Consider the following 19,686-nt stretch of genomic DNA (forward strand, 5'->3'; position numbering starts at 1 on the left):
CATGTGTAGAGGGAGTCGGCGCATCTTCCACAGTTTGTTCTAATTCGATTAAGGGCTGCCCAAATCTTACGGGGACGTTCAAATTCGCTAGGTTTTCCTATGATGTCCGGTAGACTATGGTAATGCAGATCTGTCTTACTTTCCCAATCTTCTCTCCATCGGGTATTTATGTCAAAGTTGGATTGCTGCAGCGCTTGAGCAGATTGTAGAGGGGGTAACCTGGATCGGAGACGGTTTCCAATAATATCGGGGATGTCGTTGTGGACTAGAAGCTGGCGACTGTTTATTATTTTGTTATATTCTGTAACCAATGCATGTTCGCGGCGTAGGTTGGGTGGTGCTATATTACTAAGGGTAGGTAGCCACATTGTAGGAGTGGGCTTAATTGTGCCTGTTATCATACGCATAGCACGGTTTAGTTGGGTGTCGACTAGGTGGGTGTGCCTGCTATTTAGCCACACTGGTGCACAGTATTCTGCCACCGGATATACCAGACCAAAAGCAGAGCATCTTAAAGTTGATGCCGTGGACCCCCATGAAGTGCCGCAGAGATTCTGTATTATATTGTTGCGTGTTTTTAATTTTTCTGCTGTTTTCGTCAGGTGTTCTCTGATACTTCAGAGCTGATACTTCAGTTTGTGTAGTACTTGTTTGTAGTCTCCATTTCTTAAGGTATTCGCTGAGGATGGATAAGTCATTCGTGAGAATGATTTCTGTAGTTTCTAAAGATTGGTGGCTTGTTCCAAGGGTCCAGTCGTCAGCATATCCAAACTTTCGAGATTCGGTTTCAGGCATATCAGCAGTAGAGAGGCTGAAAAGTAAAGGGGCAAGGACAGAACCCTGTGGAAGGCCATTTTTAAGTTTCATCTGTCTTCTCGTCTCCTTCCATTATAACCTGGAAGGCTCTATTTGTCAGCATGTTGTCAATGAGGTTAATTATCTTTCTGCAGGGGATAATACGGGCCAGTTTATATATTAATGGCTATCTCCAAACAGTTCATATGCTGCTGTTAGATCTATAAATACTGTTGCTGTCTTTTGTTTGTTTGGAAAACTAGCTTCTATAAAAGTTGTTAATGACAGCACTTGGTCCGTACAGCTTCGATGAGCTTCGATGAGCATATTTTGAGTATGAAGAATTTGAAACTGTTCATTCAAAGAATGATTATGGTCTAGAAGGTGAGTGCGTATGTAGAAGTGTCTGTTTTTCTATTGTTGAAACTTTTCTTTCATTTTTCTGTATCTGGCTATTTTTGTTGTTATCTTGCCTGTATATGTGATAGAGCAGAAGGTACTGGGCTCTTTCTGTTGTGGTGGATAGACTAATTTCAGGGCTTTCTTATGAAGTTTTTGGTTTAAAACTAACTTGAGGTGACTCTCCGAAAACTTACATCGGTCAACCTGGCAGAACCTTTGACAAACGGATAGCAGAACACAAAAGGGCTTTCAACAATAGAAAAACAGACACTTCTACATACGTACTTCACCTTCTAGACCATAATCATTCTTATATGAACAGTTTCAAATTCTTCATATTCAAAATAAAGGCCTTAAGCTATCGTTATTAGAATCTATGAAAATGAATAAATTGAAAAATACAGATATAATTCTGAATGACCAACTCGAGACAACCCCACTCGTCAACCTCTTCAGTTAAAAGACTTTAAAATGCAAACCCATAGTAAACTAAATCACTTGAGAAAGGCACTCTGCCGAAACAGCTATAGTCACATAGTTATAATAAATTTTGTGGAAGTATAGAAAACAAACGTTTTCAGTGTTTTATTGTTAGATAAAATGAACTTCAAGTAACGGTCGAATACATCAATTACCTGTTTAAAGTTTTTATTGCCAATATGACCGCGAACGTTCGATAATCGGACAGGGTACTGAAGGAAGAAGAAGATGATGATTACGAAGGATAATCAGAATATTGGTGTCTGCCTATCTTGTTAAACCGTCGATGCAAACCTATAGTCAGTGTGATGTATTGTCGAATGAAATTAGAACTGAGTCAGGAATTAATGCATTTTCTAAAGGAGTTATGAATATTTGTCTCCATATACCGATCACATGGTTGTATTCCAGATCTTGCATTCCTGCTCGTAGAAACGCCATATTGGACGCGGATTTTATACCCATAGTTATTATTCTCTTCATATATGCTATTCGGTATAGTGGGACAGATATGAGACTGTTGGGCAGATTTCTTACTTCCATCTGGTTACCATCTGGCTATTCGGTATAGTGGGACAGATATGAGACTGTTGGGCAGTTTTCTTACTTCCATCTGGTTACCATCAATATCTATATTTACACCGAGAGAACAATTTCTTTTCTCCTAAAACACCGATTTCTTTGAGCAATATTTCTTAAAAGTTAACATATCCTATTAACTTAAACATACCGGTTCACATATAAAGAAACGAGTTTTTTAAACACAATTTAATAATTTCTTACAGATAATTTCTTCAATACTAAGAAATGCATTAATGGTTACATTTAATTTTCTTATCCTAAAGTTTTTATTTCTTAAATTGAAAACTACAAATATTTTGCAGTATAAGAAATATAATGTTAAGTTAATCCATATTTATATTTGTGAACAAGAAATTTTCTTGTAACAAATAAATATTTTAAACCATAAGAAATAATTCTTCAGAAATACCCTCTGTAGTAACTGTGGTTATAAAATAAAAACTTTGTCATTAATGCCGAAATGTTACTTGCAAAGAGATTTTCTTCCACAAAAGAATTGCGCAGATTAACTATTTATGATTTAGTCGTCAGTGTTTGTCAAGATGGCGTGATATGTTCAAAGAGTCTTTTTCAGCTCCGGAACACTGTTCATGTGCCCAGAGATTGCACATTAAACATTGACCCACGTTTCTCTTCTATAGTGTCATCAGAAAACTGTTGTTCACAAAATAGACATGTGGAATCATTGCACCGAGAGAACAATTTCTTTTCTACTAAAACACCGATTTCTTTGAGCAATATTTCTTAAAAGTTAACATATCCTATTAACTTAAACATACCGGTTCACATATAAAGAAACGAGTTTTTTAAACACAACTCAATAATTTCTTACAGATAATTTCTTCAATACTAAGAAATGCATTAATGGCTACATTTAATTTTCTTATCCTAAAGTTTTTATTTCTTAATTTGAAAACTACAAATATTTTGCAGTATAAGAAATATAATGTTAAGTTAATGCATATTTATATTTGCGAACAAGAAATTTTCTTGCAATTAAATAAACATTTTAAACCACAAGAAATAATTCTTCAGAAATACCCTCTGTAGTAACTGTGGTTATAAAATAAAAACTTTGTCATTAATGCCGAAATGTTACTTGCAAAGAGATTTTCTTCCACAAAAGAATTGCGCAGATTAACTATTTATGATTTAGTCGTCAGTGTTTGTCAAGATGGCGTGATATGTTCATGTTCATATAAATGGATGTTGGATTTATTGGTGTACTTTAAAAATTAACGGATATTTTGAAGGTACGTACATATATAGGTATTAAATAAAAGTAAATTGAGTAATTTAAGATGTAATAATAATATTGTTGCGTATCCGAATGGTTAAAAAAGAAATATAATAGTATCTTTATATGCTTTTTAGGTATAATGATGGACGGCTCTGAAATAAAGGAGCTTATTATTCTAACTGGGAAATATGCCACAATTTAAAGCTGGGACAGAATGATATAATATATAGCTTCAGAACAATATTAAGAAAGGAGTTATTAACCAACTGCGGGACCTTCCAGAACTTCATACATGTAAGTACCTTTTTAAAAATGTGTATACTTATGTATCAACTATTATAGGTTTCTTGAATGTATCGTCTTCTATAAAAATATACAATATAACGCTATATCAAACATGGCGGGTGCAACGCTGAGGATTTTTTCTGTTAATTTATTTGAGATAAAGAAATCAGTTAGTCTAAAAGAAATATATGTTTATGGTTAAGAAATGTTATTGCCGAAAACCGTGAATTAGTTAATATGTATTAAATGACTTAGATGTAAACTAATAATGCTTTCCCGTAATAAAATTTCTTAATGATTAGGTATGATGTCTCTTTTAGATTATAAAAATTAAGAAAGTTACCTATTATTATGTCTGCTTCAATGCTTTACATTGGTTGTATTTTCCCTCTTGTTTTAGCTAACAATGTTTATTGTGTGACTTAATATTATACAGATAAATAATTAATATTTCATTAACAAAAAGAAAAAAATAAACAAATATATGTAGGTTAAATAATGCCATACGTTTGAACTAAATATGATTGATTATTATTAGTATTAATAGTTCTTACGTGGGGCCGGATGTTGGACGGAAGTTGGATTTGCCTCTCCATCCTTTTATTGTTGTGTAGAAGCCAGTGGTTTAAGGGTGGAGAAAATATTTGTATGTAATAATAACGTTTTATATCTTGTTTTATTAATAAATAATGATTTTACCTTAACGGAACCATTTATTTCGCCTTATGTAATATCACTTTATTTTCAAGAAATATTAACTTAACTCTAAATATACGTTTATCTCTGCGAAATATATTTCTTAACATTAAATAAATAAATTATTAATAGTAAAATAATAATATTCCTTACTAAGAAATATTATTGCTCAGAAAGAACAGTTTGCTAATGTGTAGAAAATATATTTTTATGACTAATAAAATTAATTAACATCAAGTGTAATTTCTTTCTGATAAATGGGTTTGAAGTTTGCCAGAAAGTGATAGTTCAATAATGTTTAAGATATATTTCTTTGGCTATAGTAGAATTTATTTGAAATATTTTAGAAAATTATATCTTACATACAAAGATATATTTCTTAGGCAATATGCCAAGTCGATCTTTCTTAAATATTAATAAAGTTTCTTTATGTCAAGAATTTTTTTCTCTCGGTGTATGAGAACTAAGAAATTGGTCCATGAACGGGTAATAAGAACGTGCACAAAATGATATTATGAAGCATTTTAATAAAGGGCATGATGTGTGAAGGACTCCAAGAAAATCACTTCCTTTATTAGTTATCATTTTTTTTTGGGTGGTTCCGGGGAAAATGGGGGTGCATTATACAAATTTGTAAATAACACCAGCACATGGGTAATCGCTGAAAGTTTTTTTACTCTATCATAAGTGGTTCAGATGGTATAAAAAGGGGTTTTTTTAAGTGTAACACCCTGTAATTAAAAATTGGGCAATTGCCCTTAAATGAAACCTTTACCAAAAAATCCGCCACTTATTTGTGATTAATTGCCGCAGGGTTTCTTCTTGATTTCCGTTACAGCTAGGGAAAAATATTTTTTAAAACATCTTTTTTAAAAACTTGTTAACTTTGGGGCGCCACCCCCGCTAAACGATGGGTGACAGACATCCCAAGTAGCACAATAAAAACATTTTAGTTTTATTTAAGGTTTATAAAGGTTTTATTGTGGTAAATATGAAGATAATGGTTTTAAAGTTACCTTGTAGAGATACTGCCAGAACTTTAAAACTGTTATGCATTTGTCACTAGTTTTAAAGTATCTAATAAGAGTATCAAATAAAACTAATTAATCTTAATAGATAATTTGTCTTATTGTAGTTTTAAAATGGTTAATTTTCAGTTCACTTTAAAACTAATCAGTTTTATGAAGAACTTCCGGACTGTTTGGTTTTATTAGATTCTTGTTTGTTACCTTTTAGTTTTATTGCAGTTTTAAAGATTCTGCTAATATGACTAATAAAACCTATTATAAAAACTAGTTAATCTCAAGACTATTACGTCAGTAAAACATATGCCTTAAAACTATTTTTTTAGTTGTCTTTAAAGTTGCTTTCTTAAAAGCAATTAGTAGGCTATAATAAAACCAAACGCTCTTAACTGAATCAATTTGGTTATCGTAAAAACTAAACTATGCTTCTTTTTAGAAACAATAAAACTAAACTTATCCCCTCTTCTTTTATGTCCAAAATGGTTGTCCATTTGTTTTAGAGCGAGACAGGGGTGTAGTGTGTTGTAAAAAGTGGAAGTACAGTTCGTATGGAAAAAATAAGTCGCAATACTTAGAAAATAAAAAACTGGTCATTTTAAAAGAAAAATACAACACACACAGCACTACGACGACTCGATTTTAGGTTAGATTCACATTAAAACCGAGTGGCATTATTGACAGCAGCATTAAAACTAAACGGTTTTAATTTCAAGGCAACCTTGCTTTTATGTAGGATATATGCTCTTGGAAAGTTATAAAATAAAACCATTTGATCTTAAGAATTCTCTGTCGATAGACCAAATAGTTTTATTTGGATTTCGGCCAAATTGCTTTCTAGACATGCTGAAAGCCATGTAGTCCAGGGTAATAAGGTTTTTCCATGACACTCGAGCAGCCAGAGTACTGAAGCGGTTTTTCGACAGGTAATACCTATAAGAGCAAATTGTAACTATTTCCTGCGTAGGATCTGGCGGCCATTTTTATTTATAAACCATTAAGTGTAAAAAATGGCATTTTTCCCTTCTAGGTCTGGATCCCGCGTATGAAAAAAAAGTTGATTAATAGCAAGCTGAAAATTTGTTAATAGCTTAAGGGTGCCTAGTCGGATAAACTTTGATATATGGGAACACTGAAACAGGGGCAGTTTTAATTGTGGAAAAGGTTAAAAATTTGGAACGGTCACACCACGAAAACGGCACATTTATTTTTTCCGACAGAACGGACTTAAACTCTTCGAACAGAGATTAAACTCTCATGCAAAAATCAGACTGCTATTTATCACCTGTCATAATTCCTGTCATTTGACATATTCTACATGTTCCACTCATTAAAACGCCCATTTGGTGATAAATAGCAGTCTGATTTTTTGCATGAGAGTTTAATCTCTGTTCGAAGAGTTTAAGTCTGTTCTGTCAGACAAAATACATGTGCCGTTTTCGTGGTCTGACCGTTCCAAATTTTTAACCTATTCCACAATTAAAACTTCCCCTGTTCCAGTGTTCTCATATATCAAAGTTTGTCCGACTAGCCACCCTTAAGCTATTAACAAATTTTCAGCTTGCTATTAATCAACTTTTTTGTCATACGCGGGATCCAGACCTATTTTTTTTTCAAATCAATGGAAAACAGTGAAACTTATGGTTTTTTTAGTACAAATATCTTTGAGATTATGGAAAAAGCTTTAAAATGACGTATTACAAAGTTTAAAAAAAATAATTTCGCAATATCTATTGTAAAAATTAGTGTACAGCTTTGAAATTTTTGTCATATAAGGGTTCTTTGGTGCTTAATGTGTGATAAAAATTTCAAAGCGATTCATTCAATTGTTTAAATTTTATTCAAATTGTTTATCCCAGAGAGCATTTTTTTGCAATAACATAAGTCAGAAAAAAATGACGTTAGAACTATTCCACAGGTGTCAAATGAAAGAGCATGAGCTATATTTTCAACTTGGAATAAAAAAAGAGAATAGGAAATGCATTTATTAGTAATAAATAATTATGCAAAAGTATCGTAAATCTTTCCTTATAAACTTTTTATTTTGTTATATAAGAAATTATATGTATTTATTACAACGTTTTATCAATTATGATATAAATAGCATAACTTGGTAGTTGTGCACTTAAAACAGGGTAAAAAAGTAAATTTTTTTGGAAAAAGTTTTTCAAAAAGTTTATAAGGAAAGATTTACGATACTTTTGCATAATTATTTATTATTAATAAATGCATTTTTTATTCGCTTTTTTAAACCAAGTTGAAAATATAGCTCATGCTCTTCCATTTGACACCTGTGGAATGGTTCTAACGTCATTTTTTTCTGACTTATGTTATTGCAAAAAAATGCTCTCTGAGATAAAGAATTCGAATAAAATTTAAACAATTGAATGAATCGTTTTGAAATTTTTATCACATGTTAAGCACCAAAGAACCCTCATTTGACAAAAATTTCAAACCTGTACTGCACTAAATTTTACAACAGTTATTGCGAAAATATTTGGTTTGCAATTCCGACCTTTTTTGCAATTATAAACAATAAATGAGTATATCAAACTTTGTAATATGTCATTTTAAAGCATTTTCCATAATCTCATATAAAAGATATTTGTACTAAAAAAATCATAAGTTTCACTGTTTTTCATTGATTTGAAAAAAAAAGGAAAAATGCCATTTTTCACAGTTAATTGTTTATAAATAAAAATGGCCGCCAGATCCTACGCAGGAAATAGTTACAATTTGTTACTATAGGTATTACTTGTCGAAAAAACGCTTCAGTACCCTGGCTGCTGAAGTGTCACGAACAGGGTATATTTTTGTCTTATTACCCTGGCCTATATAGGGCTTTTCATGATTGTCATTTGTTTCGAGCTTCTGTCGTATGTTGTATAAGATTACAATATAAGGCTTACATAAAAATTATAAATAAGCGACTTAAAGACATAAATTTGATTTATTTTAACATTAAAACATTAAAATTGTAGATAAAATTATTTTTCTTTCAAATTAATATTTTTCGGATTTAAATTTTTTAATTATTTTTATTTTTTAATCGCCAAAAGACAGAAATTTTAGGGCGCGTGAGTTATTTAGACCTATTTTTGTTAACATTATCAATAAAGTTGGGTGCGCAAGTATTTTTCTAACTTGACAGTCCGAAATAACCAAGTACGTTTTATTATTAATACGTATCTACCTATCATAACACATGTAAAAATTTGTTGGCCTATATAGAGTATATGGGTTTAACGAATAATTTAATATGGTAAATTGTCTTTAAAAGTATCCATTTAAGAAACCATTTTAAGTGTGCTATAAAACCGTCTGCACTTAAAGTGTCCTTTAACATGGTTTTAAAAGCACCTTCACAGCAGCTTTAAAACCAGTTGCTTAAGAAAACAAAGTTTTAAGAAGGTTTTTATTTTTGGTTTTATTAACCTCTTTCAGAGTGGGCCCTTTTATGCTGAAAGCGGTTTTATTGCAATCTTAAGGTTTACTTAAAAACCAAATGGTTTTAATTTTAGTTTTATTCTACAGTTTTAAAGCAACCTTAAAAGACTTAATAAACCCGTTTGGTGCTACTTGGAATATGCTGTCCGGAAATAAATAGTAGGAAATATAGTCCTCTTCATATTTCTATTAAGGAAATTTTCCCTTTAAAGGGATGAAAAGGGGGGTTCCGGTTCCGGGGCGAAATTTTTTAATAAAAAGTTAGTCTCATAATAAGCACACTCATAATATACCAGAAAAAAATAAAACCGCACTTGTGTCCATTTTGCGAGGTTCAACCTGTTTCCTACACTATACATTTAGGGGAAAGGAGGGTAAGATGGAAGGATAGGGCAAGATGGAAATTAGCTATAAAACCCGAACTGGGCAATGAAGCGCCCGGATCCACACTCACACTAATGCAGGTGAACCTCTTACATTTACAAACGACAGCTCAATCAGTTCAGGTCAGCTAATGAGTATACACGCTTCCTTCTTATTTTCGCAGTTAAATATTACGTAATTATTGAATTTTTGTGATACGATTATTTAAACAAGGTGTATAATATTATTATTATGCATTTATACAAAGTATCTATTAGGTACAGGTTATCTGAATTGATATTTAAATAAGAGAAATAATAAAGCATTTTTAAAATATTGATATTATTATTGGAAAGGGGCATATGGGCAAGATGGAAAATTGCAACTTAGGGCAAGTTGGAAGATAATAGTTATAGGCAAAAATAAAAGCAAGGAAATAGGAACCTGCAAGAATAAAAGAAAAGGTAAAGGAAAAGGGACAAAAACAGAAAAAGTTAAAAATATTGTACAACATTTAGAACAGTCTTCACAAAATGATGTGTTCTGTGTATGTGGTGAACGTTATGTGGAGCCGCCCACAGAGGACTGGGTACAATGTCCTGTATGTAATGGTTGGGCACATGAATTGTGTACCGACACAGAAGATGGCAGTTTTATGTGTGTAAACTGTAAAATGTAGTGCTTTCCTCTACATTCCATCTTGCCCGAACAAGCTTTCCATCCTGCCCTCAGGGTAAGGGCAAGATGGAATTTTTGACATTATTTTTTAATTACTCATAAAAAAATTCTACTTATTATTAATAATATTTAATGGCTGACTTTTGTAACTGTATAAGGTCTCTTTCAAGAATGATTAAAATGAAAGTTTTGTATTACGTTGTTTTATTTTTTTACACATCATAAAGTTAAGCCTTCCATCTTGCCCTCCCTTCCCCTATACCTAATACATACTATTTTTCCTCTTTCAAAACATTTTTTAAAAGAGCTGCTGTGACATGTGACCATCCCACCATGAGTATTTATTATTTATTCCTTATATTATACCTGCTCTGTAGGTCTAGTAGGTCATCAACATTGATTTGCACTTGCACTAATCTTTTTAAAAAATCGCATCTCTTGCCTATCTCACTTATTCCGCTTTAAAAAACAAATAACAAAAAACAGAGTAAACCATATCAGTAATATACATCCTAATTCCTATTCCCATATTTTTTATTCCGATGTGATCCGGAATCAACTCGGCGTTGCGCCTGGGCATTAGAGGAGCAGACACATGGGTCACGTGACGTACGAACGCAGTATGGCTGCTCCGTCGAAAGCTTGACTAGTCCAACCGAAACCACCAAGAAATTTAGTATTCGTCTAACACTGTAGGGGTGTAGACGTATCGTTGCGACAATAAAAGTTGCAGAGAATTCTTACGGAACACATACACAAAGTGTTTGAATTCATTTCGGTGTTTTATCAGTTAAAACGTTCGTGTTTCGGTGCGAGTTACCTGCTAGAAATGTCACGATCAGCTGTTTTTGCCTCTGTGTCATCCGGCGCGTAAGTTAACGGTATAAACAAAAGTTGTTTTACAGTATAAACACTTAATGTGCGACATAACCCTAATTTTTAACAATCAGAATTAAGTATGACAGTGTTTTTAATAAAAAAACCAAGATCGACAAACTCCTTTGTTAACTGGTGAATGTAATAAGTTCAAATAGTGACAAAATGGCTTTAAATCACGCACTGAGTGCTATTATCGCACTAATCAGTGTTCTATGTTACTATAACAGTTGTTACTGTGGGTTCGTGTTCGACGATATTAGTGCTATCAAAGAAAATCGAGATTTAAGGCCGCACTCACCCTTAATCAACATATTTTTTAATGATTTCTGGGGAACCCCCATGCACAAGGTAAGCGAAACAGTTCTTTCTGACATTACCATAACAATTACCTTTACATAAATGTGCACCAAGTACCTATGTGTAATGCTTCAAATAGTGTAACAACTAGGAAGGTAATCCTGGAATTAATTAAGTATATTTCATTGTCATGAAAATACATCTTGGTTTATTATACATATTTAAAATGATTAGAGCAATTAATTTTCTTGGCTTTTTTAGATTATTATAGGTACTTCCATGAGTTCAAGATCTCAATGCTTAGTCCCTTATTCAATATTTTGTTAATAACACATGATGGGTATAACTTGGGTCTGCATCACTTAATAATTCCTTCTTCAGGTTGACCCTTGACACTTAAGTACGTGACCCAAATATTCTGCACCTTCCAACATCTTTCTAATTATAAATTTTAGCTCTCATCTCAGTTGTTCCTTAGTAGCTGAATGAATAATTGATATGAGCTTCATTTCCCAATATGCGTAGTGATTATGAATGTTAAGGGCCTTTCAGGTTCAGGTATCGTTCTGCTCTTTTTTTTTATCTATGAATATATTTTATATTATTGCAGGTACTCCATTGATCGAGTTTGTATTTAGTAATTTTTTAACTCTGTCAGTCAGTCATGACATCTAAAATTTATAATTATCAGGTTGGTGATCGGTCTGAACTTTTTCTTGAGGATGTTTTCTTTAGATCACACTAGTTTCTTCGTATTATAGGAATGTATAATGTGTCTAAAGCAAGTTAAGATCCTGGATTTGGAACGGGAGAGATGTTGTGGATTATTTAACTATGTAAGAACTTTGTATTTGTTCTTTCGGCTGTCCAAGGTATCAGAATACTGCAACCTCACATCGATTATTTTTCTATCTGCGGATCATGAGCTTGCTAGGAAGGTACTGATACGAGCTACAATTGTATACATGGCCAGGGTATCTTCGGCCTTCCAATTTTTCTACTACGTATCTTCCTCTGGCTTATGTTTTGCAGAAGCTTTATATGATCTTCCCATATATGTCCAAGAAACAGGTCAGACTATATGAGTTTATATAGGTAATAATCCTTTTTTACTATGTTTGGTATTTAAGAGTTGATACAATTGAAACATTATTGCTTCTTATTAAAAATAATATTCTATAATAATATTTTAATAAATTTATAACATTGCTATATTACAAGAATATTAGAACAATTATTGTGCTTGGATTGGCATTAAATGATACAACAAATGCCAGCTCCAATGTCCGGTTAGATCTATGTACTTAATTATTTATTTTTTTTTTATTTTCTTGGGTTTTCAGGCTTATTAAAGACCTACCTACTTCGTTAAGCCCAAAATCTCAATGCTTAGTCCCTTATTCAATATTTTTGTCTATAAAATATTGTAAACTTGGCTCTTTATCACTTAATAATTCCTTCTTGAAGTTGAGCCTTGACACTTACCTATCCCAAATATTTCAAATCTTTTAACATACTTCTAATAATTATAAATTTTAGATATCATCTCACTTGTACTTTAGTTATAGCTGAACGAATAATAAATTGATAAGGGCTTCTTTTACTAATATAGGTATGTAGTGGTAATAGTGATTATGAATGTCAAGGTTCTTTCAGTAATCCTAGTGATGTTAGAAGAAAATATTCTCAACATAATATTCTCGAGAACGAGATTATTCTCGAGCATATTCTCGGCTAGAAAATTCTCTCGAGAATATTCTCAGCAAAAATTTTCTATATTTTCAAAAACCGAAACAAAAATAAAACTAGAGACGGGTCAAATTATTAAAATATGTAGGTAATTTTTTTTTGGCCAATCCCATGAACCACTAGCAAGGGTGTTTACAGTGTCAATATTTGTTGTTTTGGTGCAATACTAACGTGGAAATATTTAGAATGGTGTTCATCTAAGCAGAGAAGAACAAGTTGAGGAAACCGAGTTTGCAGATAATTTAGCAACTTTAAAATATGGTGATGAGTCGGCTGAAATAATGGCAGATTTGGCACTTTCGCGGTCTAAGGAGAGATTTTTTGGAAAACCATACGTTGTAAAATCAATTGAAAAACTAGACTTAATCATATGGTGAAAAGGTACATGTTGCGGAACAAAATTAACTAAAATAGTAGTCGATATATGAAGCAAAAGAAACCGTCTCCCTGCTGAACGGGCTCGTAAGGTAACTTTTATTGCTAACAATTTAAAATTGTCAGACGTAGACCAATCCACGACTGAGCTGGCCACTCGTGAAAAACAAAATCCCACAACTTATCAGTACATTGAAATGCAGATTGTAGATGACTATGGTTTATTTTTTAACCAGGAGGAGTAAACTAAAAAGACAGATTCACACCCAAGAAAGTCACTAGAAAAATAACCAAATACATCTTCTTTTTTTTGCTGATCATGTCGGCCCTCAACGGTAATCCATAAATATTATATTATATTAATACGTCACTGAAGAGTTCTAAAAACAACTGCTTTTTATATCAAATCAGACTAAAAATCTAAAAATTAAAGAAATAACACAGAAAACACAAAAAATCGCCGATATAACTGAATTAACCTATGAAATGCCAAAGTGTCAAAACTTGATAAATGTCATTAGTGTCAAAATTTTATAACAGTGGAGTAAACTTGCCTGCGGTTGGACCAATGACAAACAAGCATTATAGCGCATTAAATTTGAATCACTCCTCTTGGTTTAAAACAAACTATAGGATGAGCTAATGATAGAAATAGATTCTGAATCTAAGGTCTCATCTTTTATGACACCACATCGATTATTTGCTATTAAGAAGAAAATTTCATTTTTTTATCAAAGAAAATTTGTGTTTTCTGTTGTTTTTGTATTTTTTATATGCAAAGAACACTGTTGTTTCGTCTCGTAATTTTGTATATAAGATCATGATTTTTAAAACCCTATTTTTCATCTTCAACAATATTTTTAAGTGCGTCATGGGGTTCATTCTCAGAAAATTCTCCATATCGAGAATATTCTCGAGAGTATTCTCCGATTTTTCATTCTCGAGAATTTTCCAACACTAAGTAATCCCACTGCTCTTTTCAAAAGTTTTTTCATCTATCCCTATTTTGTTATGCAGGTACTGCATTGACGGAGTTTGCATTCAGTAATTTTTTAAAGGTCCACCATCAGGTTGTTAATCGTTCTCGACTTCTTTCGGTTTTCTTTAGACCACTAGTTTTTTCATATTGAAAGCATTGTCTAAAGTCTAAAGAATATAAGATACTGAATACAGAACGGGTAATACCTACTTGGTGGATTTTTTATCTCTGTAAGAACTTATGTATTTGGTCTTCTGGCTGTTCAAGGTATTCTGTTTATTCAAATACTGCAATCTAAAATGCGTCGGTTATTTTTCTTTTCGCTTTTTGAGCTTGCTATGTAGGTAATGCTATGAGCTACAATTGGCTACCTATTAGGCCATGGTATCTTCGCTTTCTAGTTTTTCTACTATGGTAGATGATGATATGGCCAGGTGGATGATAGATGGTCTTCCCATATAGTACCATTATCCAAGATACAAGTCTGACTATGTTTTTTTATAGGTAACCATCCTTTCTTTTAATATTGGAAAGTAACTATGCTTTCATTTAAGATTGGATACCATTGAAACCTTCATTGTTTCTTATTAAAAATAATATTCTGTAATAACCTTTCAATAACTTTATTATGGTTTTGTTATCTTACAACAATATTAGAGCAACTGTGCATTTATTGAAATCGAAAAAGAATGATACAACAAATCTTAATGTTTCAATTTACTGTTAGCCCTACTTTATATTTCAGTTCATTCGTACTACCTATGTTTTTATAAAAAATATTTCAGCTTATTTTGCTTCGTTTAGATATGTAGCAATTTCATGGATTTATAATAAATTTCTTGTACATGATTTAGACTTCTTGTTGGGCGTAATCTTCAATTATCTCGATTGCTTTTCACTTCCAATTCCTTATTTGTAACATGCATTCTATAACTATTATGTTGAGAATAAATTACCGATTGTAAAACTGTTAATTATTTTGTCGGTATATACGATTTATACACTGATCAAAATGAACAAGGAGCCACTTATAAAGACGTTCGTAGTTTTTAACCCGGCACCTGCCACGTGGGGTGCTACCAGCACCCCATAACACATTTTCATCAAATATTTGGTATTTCAAATTTGTTAACCGTCCTGTGCGTCATAGTAGCTTTCAATAATATTATATAGCATAGATCTGTTTGTGTTTGAAGTGGTTATTTAGTGTCATTCTGAAATTGTAGCTCTAAATTCGAATTGGGGTGTCATCATCTGGCAGTAAAATTTTTTTGTGTTTTTGATAAACAGGTCAGATTTACATTTTTTATTGTAATAACTGATCTAAATTATTAATATATTCTCTATACTCAATAAATTTTAATTTTCTTAGATATTTTACATCACTTCATTTATTATGGGTTGGTACTTGCTAATTTGCTTATAACACCTTTTTAATTTTATTTTTTAACTTTTATAATATATTAGTAGCTAATAAGTTAATAAAACATGTTTTTTTTATATTCTTGTGCAACTCAACACATTATTTTGTTTATAAACAAGTAGATCACAGAAAATGTTTAAGGGGTGCTGTGAGCACCCCACGTGGCAGTTGATGCCTTGCAAAGCCACGTGGCAGGTGCCGGGTTAAGTAATTCTTTTTATGATATTATTTTTATTTATTTTTACCTAAAGCTTTTCGCTATAAATATAGCAAAGTTTTTGTTAATTTAAGTACTGTAAATCTTCTTGCAAAAAAAAATAAAAAGTGATAAATGCGAAAAATTCGATTAATTTTTTTAATAACAGGGTTGCTAAAAATGTTTTTAAATCCAAACTAATAGCGTGTATAGGCTATTCTAACTTGCCGAACTTTTGCACAACGTCCAGGTATGCTTTCAATCACATTTCGAATAGTTTTTTGATCTAGTTGTTCTCATTCTTCCACCAAAACCTCATCGACATGGTGTAGGTCTCTTAGTGGCTGACGATCCTTCAAGAGCTTCCCAAATGTGTTCAATGGGATATAAATCCGAACTCCTCGATGGCCACTTCATAACCTGAATATTGTGGGTAATCAAATAATTTTGCACTATTCTGGCCACGTACAGTCTCGCATTATCCTGCTAAACGATACATTCTGGACCCACACTGAACCAAAAAAGTACCTAAATATAATGAAAAAAACATTGATTAAAAAACGGGGAGCATTAATTTCGTCCAAAGATCAGTATCATTGTCCAATGTAAGTAGATACATTAACTAATGCTAAAAAACATTAACCAATAAAAAGTTCGTTAATATTACGAAATTGGATACATTAACCCAAAGAATGATGTTTGTTAGATTAACGAATTAGTTCATTAATTCTATGAACATTATTTATTAATTTGATGAATTAGTACGTATATTCAATGTACTTTCTAATTAAAAATCAAAGTATCGGTACAATGATACACAGTGAACTATATGCATTATATTAATGAATGTAATTATTGAACTAAAAACTATTTTACATTGTTTCGTCGTATGAGTACGTAGATATTATAATAAAATAATTACACTAAAATAGTGGACGTTTACATTGATTCAATGTGTTAAAACATCGATATGATCACATGTGGTTACTGTATTAAAGAAAAATTCAGTAAATCCATATAAAGCCATATATAGAAAACTGAAAGTAGGAAATAGAGTTAAGAGGAAACAGTAGCGATCAACATGTAGCAAAAACGCGTTCCAAGATTGCGGCTGTAATTTTGAATATTTTTTCGTGATATTTGGCACACGTATTCGTAATATAATAAAGAATGGCGGTACAGAGCCCAATTTGAAAAATATATTAATATGTGGAAATTACTCTGTGATTAAATAAAATATTAAAAAAACGAGCCTGTACCGCCATTAAGAGGAACAAAAAAATACACTTTCTTCAAATAAACTTTTTTATCCGATGCCTAGATTTTGTGTCATTTTGGAACTACTAAAATTTTTTATCTCATTAGTAGTAAAGTTTATTTGAAGAAAGTGTATTTTTTTGTTCTTCTTAATGGCAAAACAGGCTCGTTTTTTTATATTGTACTTAATTACAGAGTAATTTCCACATATTAATATATTTTTCAAATTGGGCTCTGTACCGCCATTCTTTATTATATGTATTACGAATATACTTGCCAAATATCTCGAAAAGATATTCAAAATTACAGCCGCAATCTTGGAACGCGTTTTCGCTACCTGTTGATCGCTACTGTTTCCTCTTAATGAAAATAATGTTCAAAATAAGTTTTAGAAGTTTTAATATATAACTATAAACAGGTACCTACATACACTGAGTAACATACGAATAGTTAATAAGTAAACAAAGTGACGACTTAATATCTACATAAGTATTACAATATAGGTTGAAGCAACGGTTTTTTGCAGACTCTCAAATTATAATTGAGTATATATAAGTTTAAAGAAAAAAAAACTTATATTTTTAATTAATACACAACTTTTTATCTATTACTACACAAATAACTAAATATAACAGAAATTGATTCTTCTTATTTAATACAAAAATCAAACAAGATGAAAATATCTAAAAAGTTCTGAAACTTCAGCAAATTTTTGTTTCTATATAAGTACAGTCGGAAAAATGAAAGAATACCCATGAACGAACATATAAAACACGCTGTATTTTCCTGTCACCGTGTCACAAAGAAAATTGTCCAGTGCAAGTACATGTAACAATAATTATTACATGTACTTACGCTGGCCAATTTTTTGTGTGACACAGTGACAGGAAAATACAGCGTGTTTTATATGTTCGTTCACGGGTATTCTTTCATTTTTCCTACTGTATATTGTATATAACTTGTGTTATTTTTTAATAATAATGAACAATATCAAAAGTTATAAATATGTAGAATCAATATTTATTGCAGATAAAGTCAGACTTAAGTATTTGTTATTCGATTATCTAAACTATTTTTCTGGATTTTCTTTCAAAGCTTCAGATCTTCTGGACTTTTGAAAAAGAGGGATTACCTTGTATTAAAAAAATATATATATAATAGTTAATAAAATTTCAGAACATTTCTGACTCGGAAGGAAAATCCAGATTAAATCAATAAAAAATGTATACTTGATATCGTCAATATATACACAGATCCCTCTGGCATTGATTGATAGTTGAATGGCATTTTTCTTTGATTTCAAAAATCTAATTTGGTCTTACACTTCTTGCTGAGTCTTCCCGACGTATAAGAATGATTCCTGGGAATCTCTGATGGTATATTTTATTATATCTGGTTGTCCATTAAGATCTTTTTTTAACCATTTTATTAGTTGGCACAAAATATCCATGTAGAACCCAAAGAAGAACTGCATGTTTGACATCTACAATAATTAATATTAATAATTATATTATAAAAAAATAAATCTAAATAGTGTAGGTACATAGTCGTATTTTTGGGTACCATTTTTATTACAAAAATATTTTAATTTATCCTGAAAAAAATTGCTAGATGTTGAGATGATTATTTTTACTTTGATACTACCGACTGCGACTGCAGGAGTTAATAATATTTTTTAATTATTTACGGTTTAATCACATTAAGATTTAATTTACTAATCTCTTATAGGATTATACCACTTAGAAATATTTTCAAATGGTTACTATTTTCTTTTACCTATGTGTCGAATTTTTTATTTTCTTAAAATCTAATAATTGGCCCACTCTGTATACAAATCAAGTAACTAAACATGATTGATCTAATATATTTTATTTGATCATAATGCCCTATCTGCAAAATCGCCAAACTAGTTTGGCCTAGGCCAAACTAGTTTGTCCTGAAATCGGGTTTGGCCGGTAACATATACATACACAATAATTTCTCTTCCAGATAACTCCTTATTCCGTATACTTTATTTGGCAAATAAATATTTCAAATTTTATACGTTATGACGTCATGTACGGAAAAAATCTTTCTCCGAAGAGACTCTCGTATCTGGAGGTCCAATTTTCGATGACTTTTTCCAACATTTGTGGCCGTATGTCTGCAATAACGCGGCGAGTGTTGCCCTCCATGTGGGGTCAGTCGTTTCAGGCTTATCAGCGTAGACTAGCGACTTCACATGTCCCCATAGAAATAAATCTAACGGTGCTAAATCACACGATCTTGGAAGTCAGTTCACGGGTCCGAAACGTGAAACTATGCGGTTACCAAACGTTTTCTTCAATAAATCAAACTATGCGGTTACCAAACGTTTCCTTCAATAAATAAATCAATTGTGGCGCGAGCTGTGTGAAGTGCTGCGCCATATTGTTGAAACCACACATCCTGCACATCATGATTGTTCAATTGAGGAACAAAAAAGTCACAAAGCATGTCTCTAGAGCGGTCACCAGTGACCGTAACGTTCTGACCAGCATCGTTTTTGAAGAAGTACAGATC

The 19,686-nt window shown here is 31.8% G+C and overlaps 1 protein-coding gene across 1 annotated transcript in view; it reads left to right on the top strand.

Moving 5' to 3' along the window:
* The first annotated feature begins 10,662 nt into the window (after positions 1 to 10,662).
* Positions 10,663 to 19,686, top strand: part of LOC114333014 (protein O-mannosyl-transferase Tmtc3) — a 1,018,587-nt gene continuing 1,009,563 nt past the window's right edge. The window contains exon 1 of the mRNA XM_050651491.1: positions 10,663 to 11,217. Within this exon, the coding sequence (XP_050507448.1) occupies positions 11,032 to 11,217 (186 nt within the window). The 5' untranslated portion in view covers positions 10,663 to 11,031. The remainder of the gene's footprint in view (positions 11,218 to 19,686) is intronic.

This window comes from Diabrotica virgifera, chromosome 5 (genome assembly GCF_917563875.1).
Source record: "Diabrotica virgifera virgifera chromosome 5, PGI_DIABVI_V3a".
NCBI classification, from domain to species: Eukaryota; Metazoa; Arthropoda; class Insecta; order Coleoptera; family Chrysomelidae; genus Diabrotica; species Diabrotica virgifera.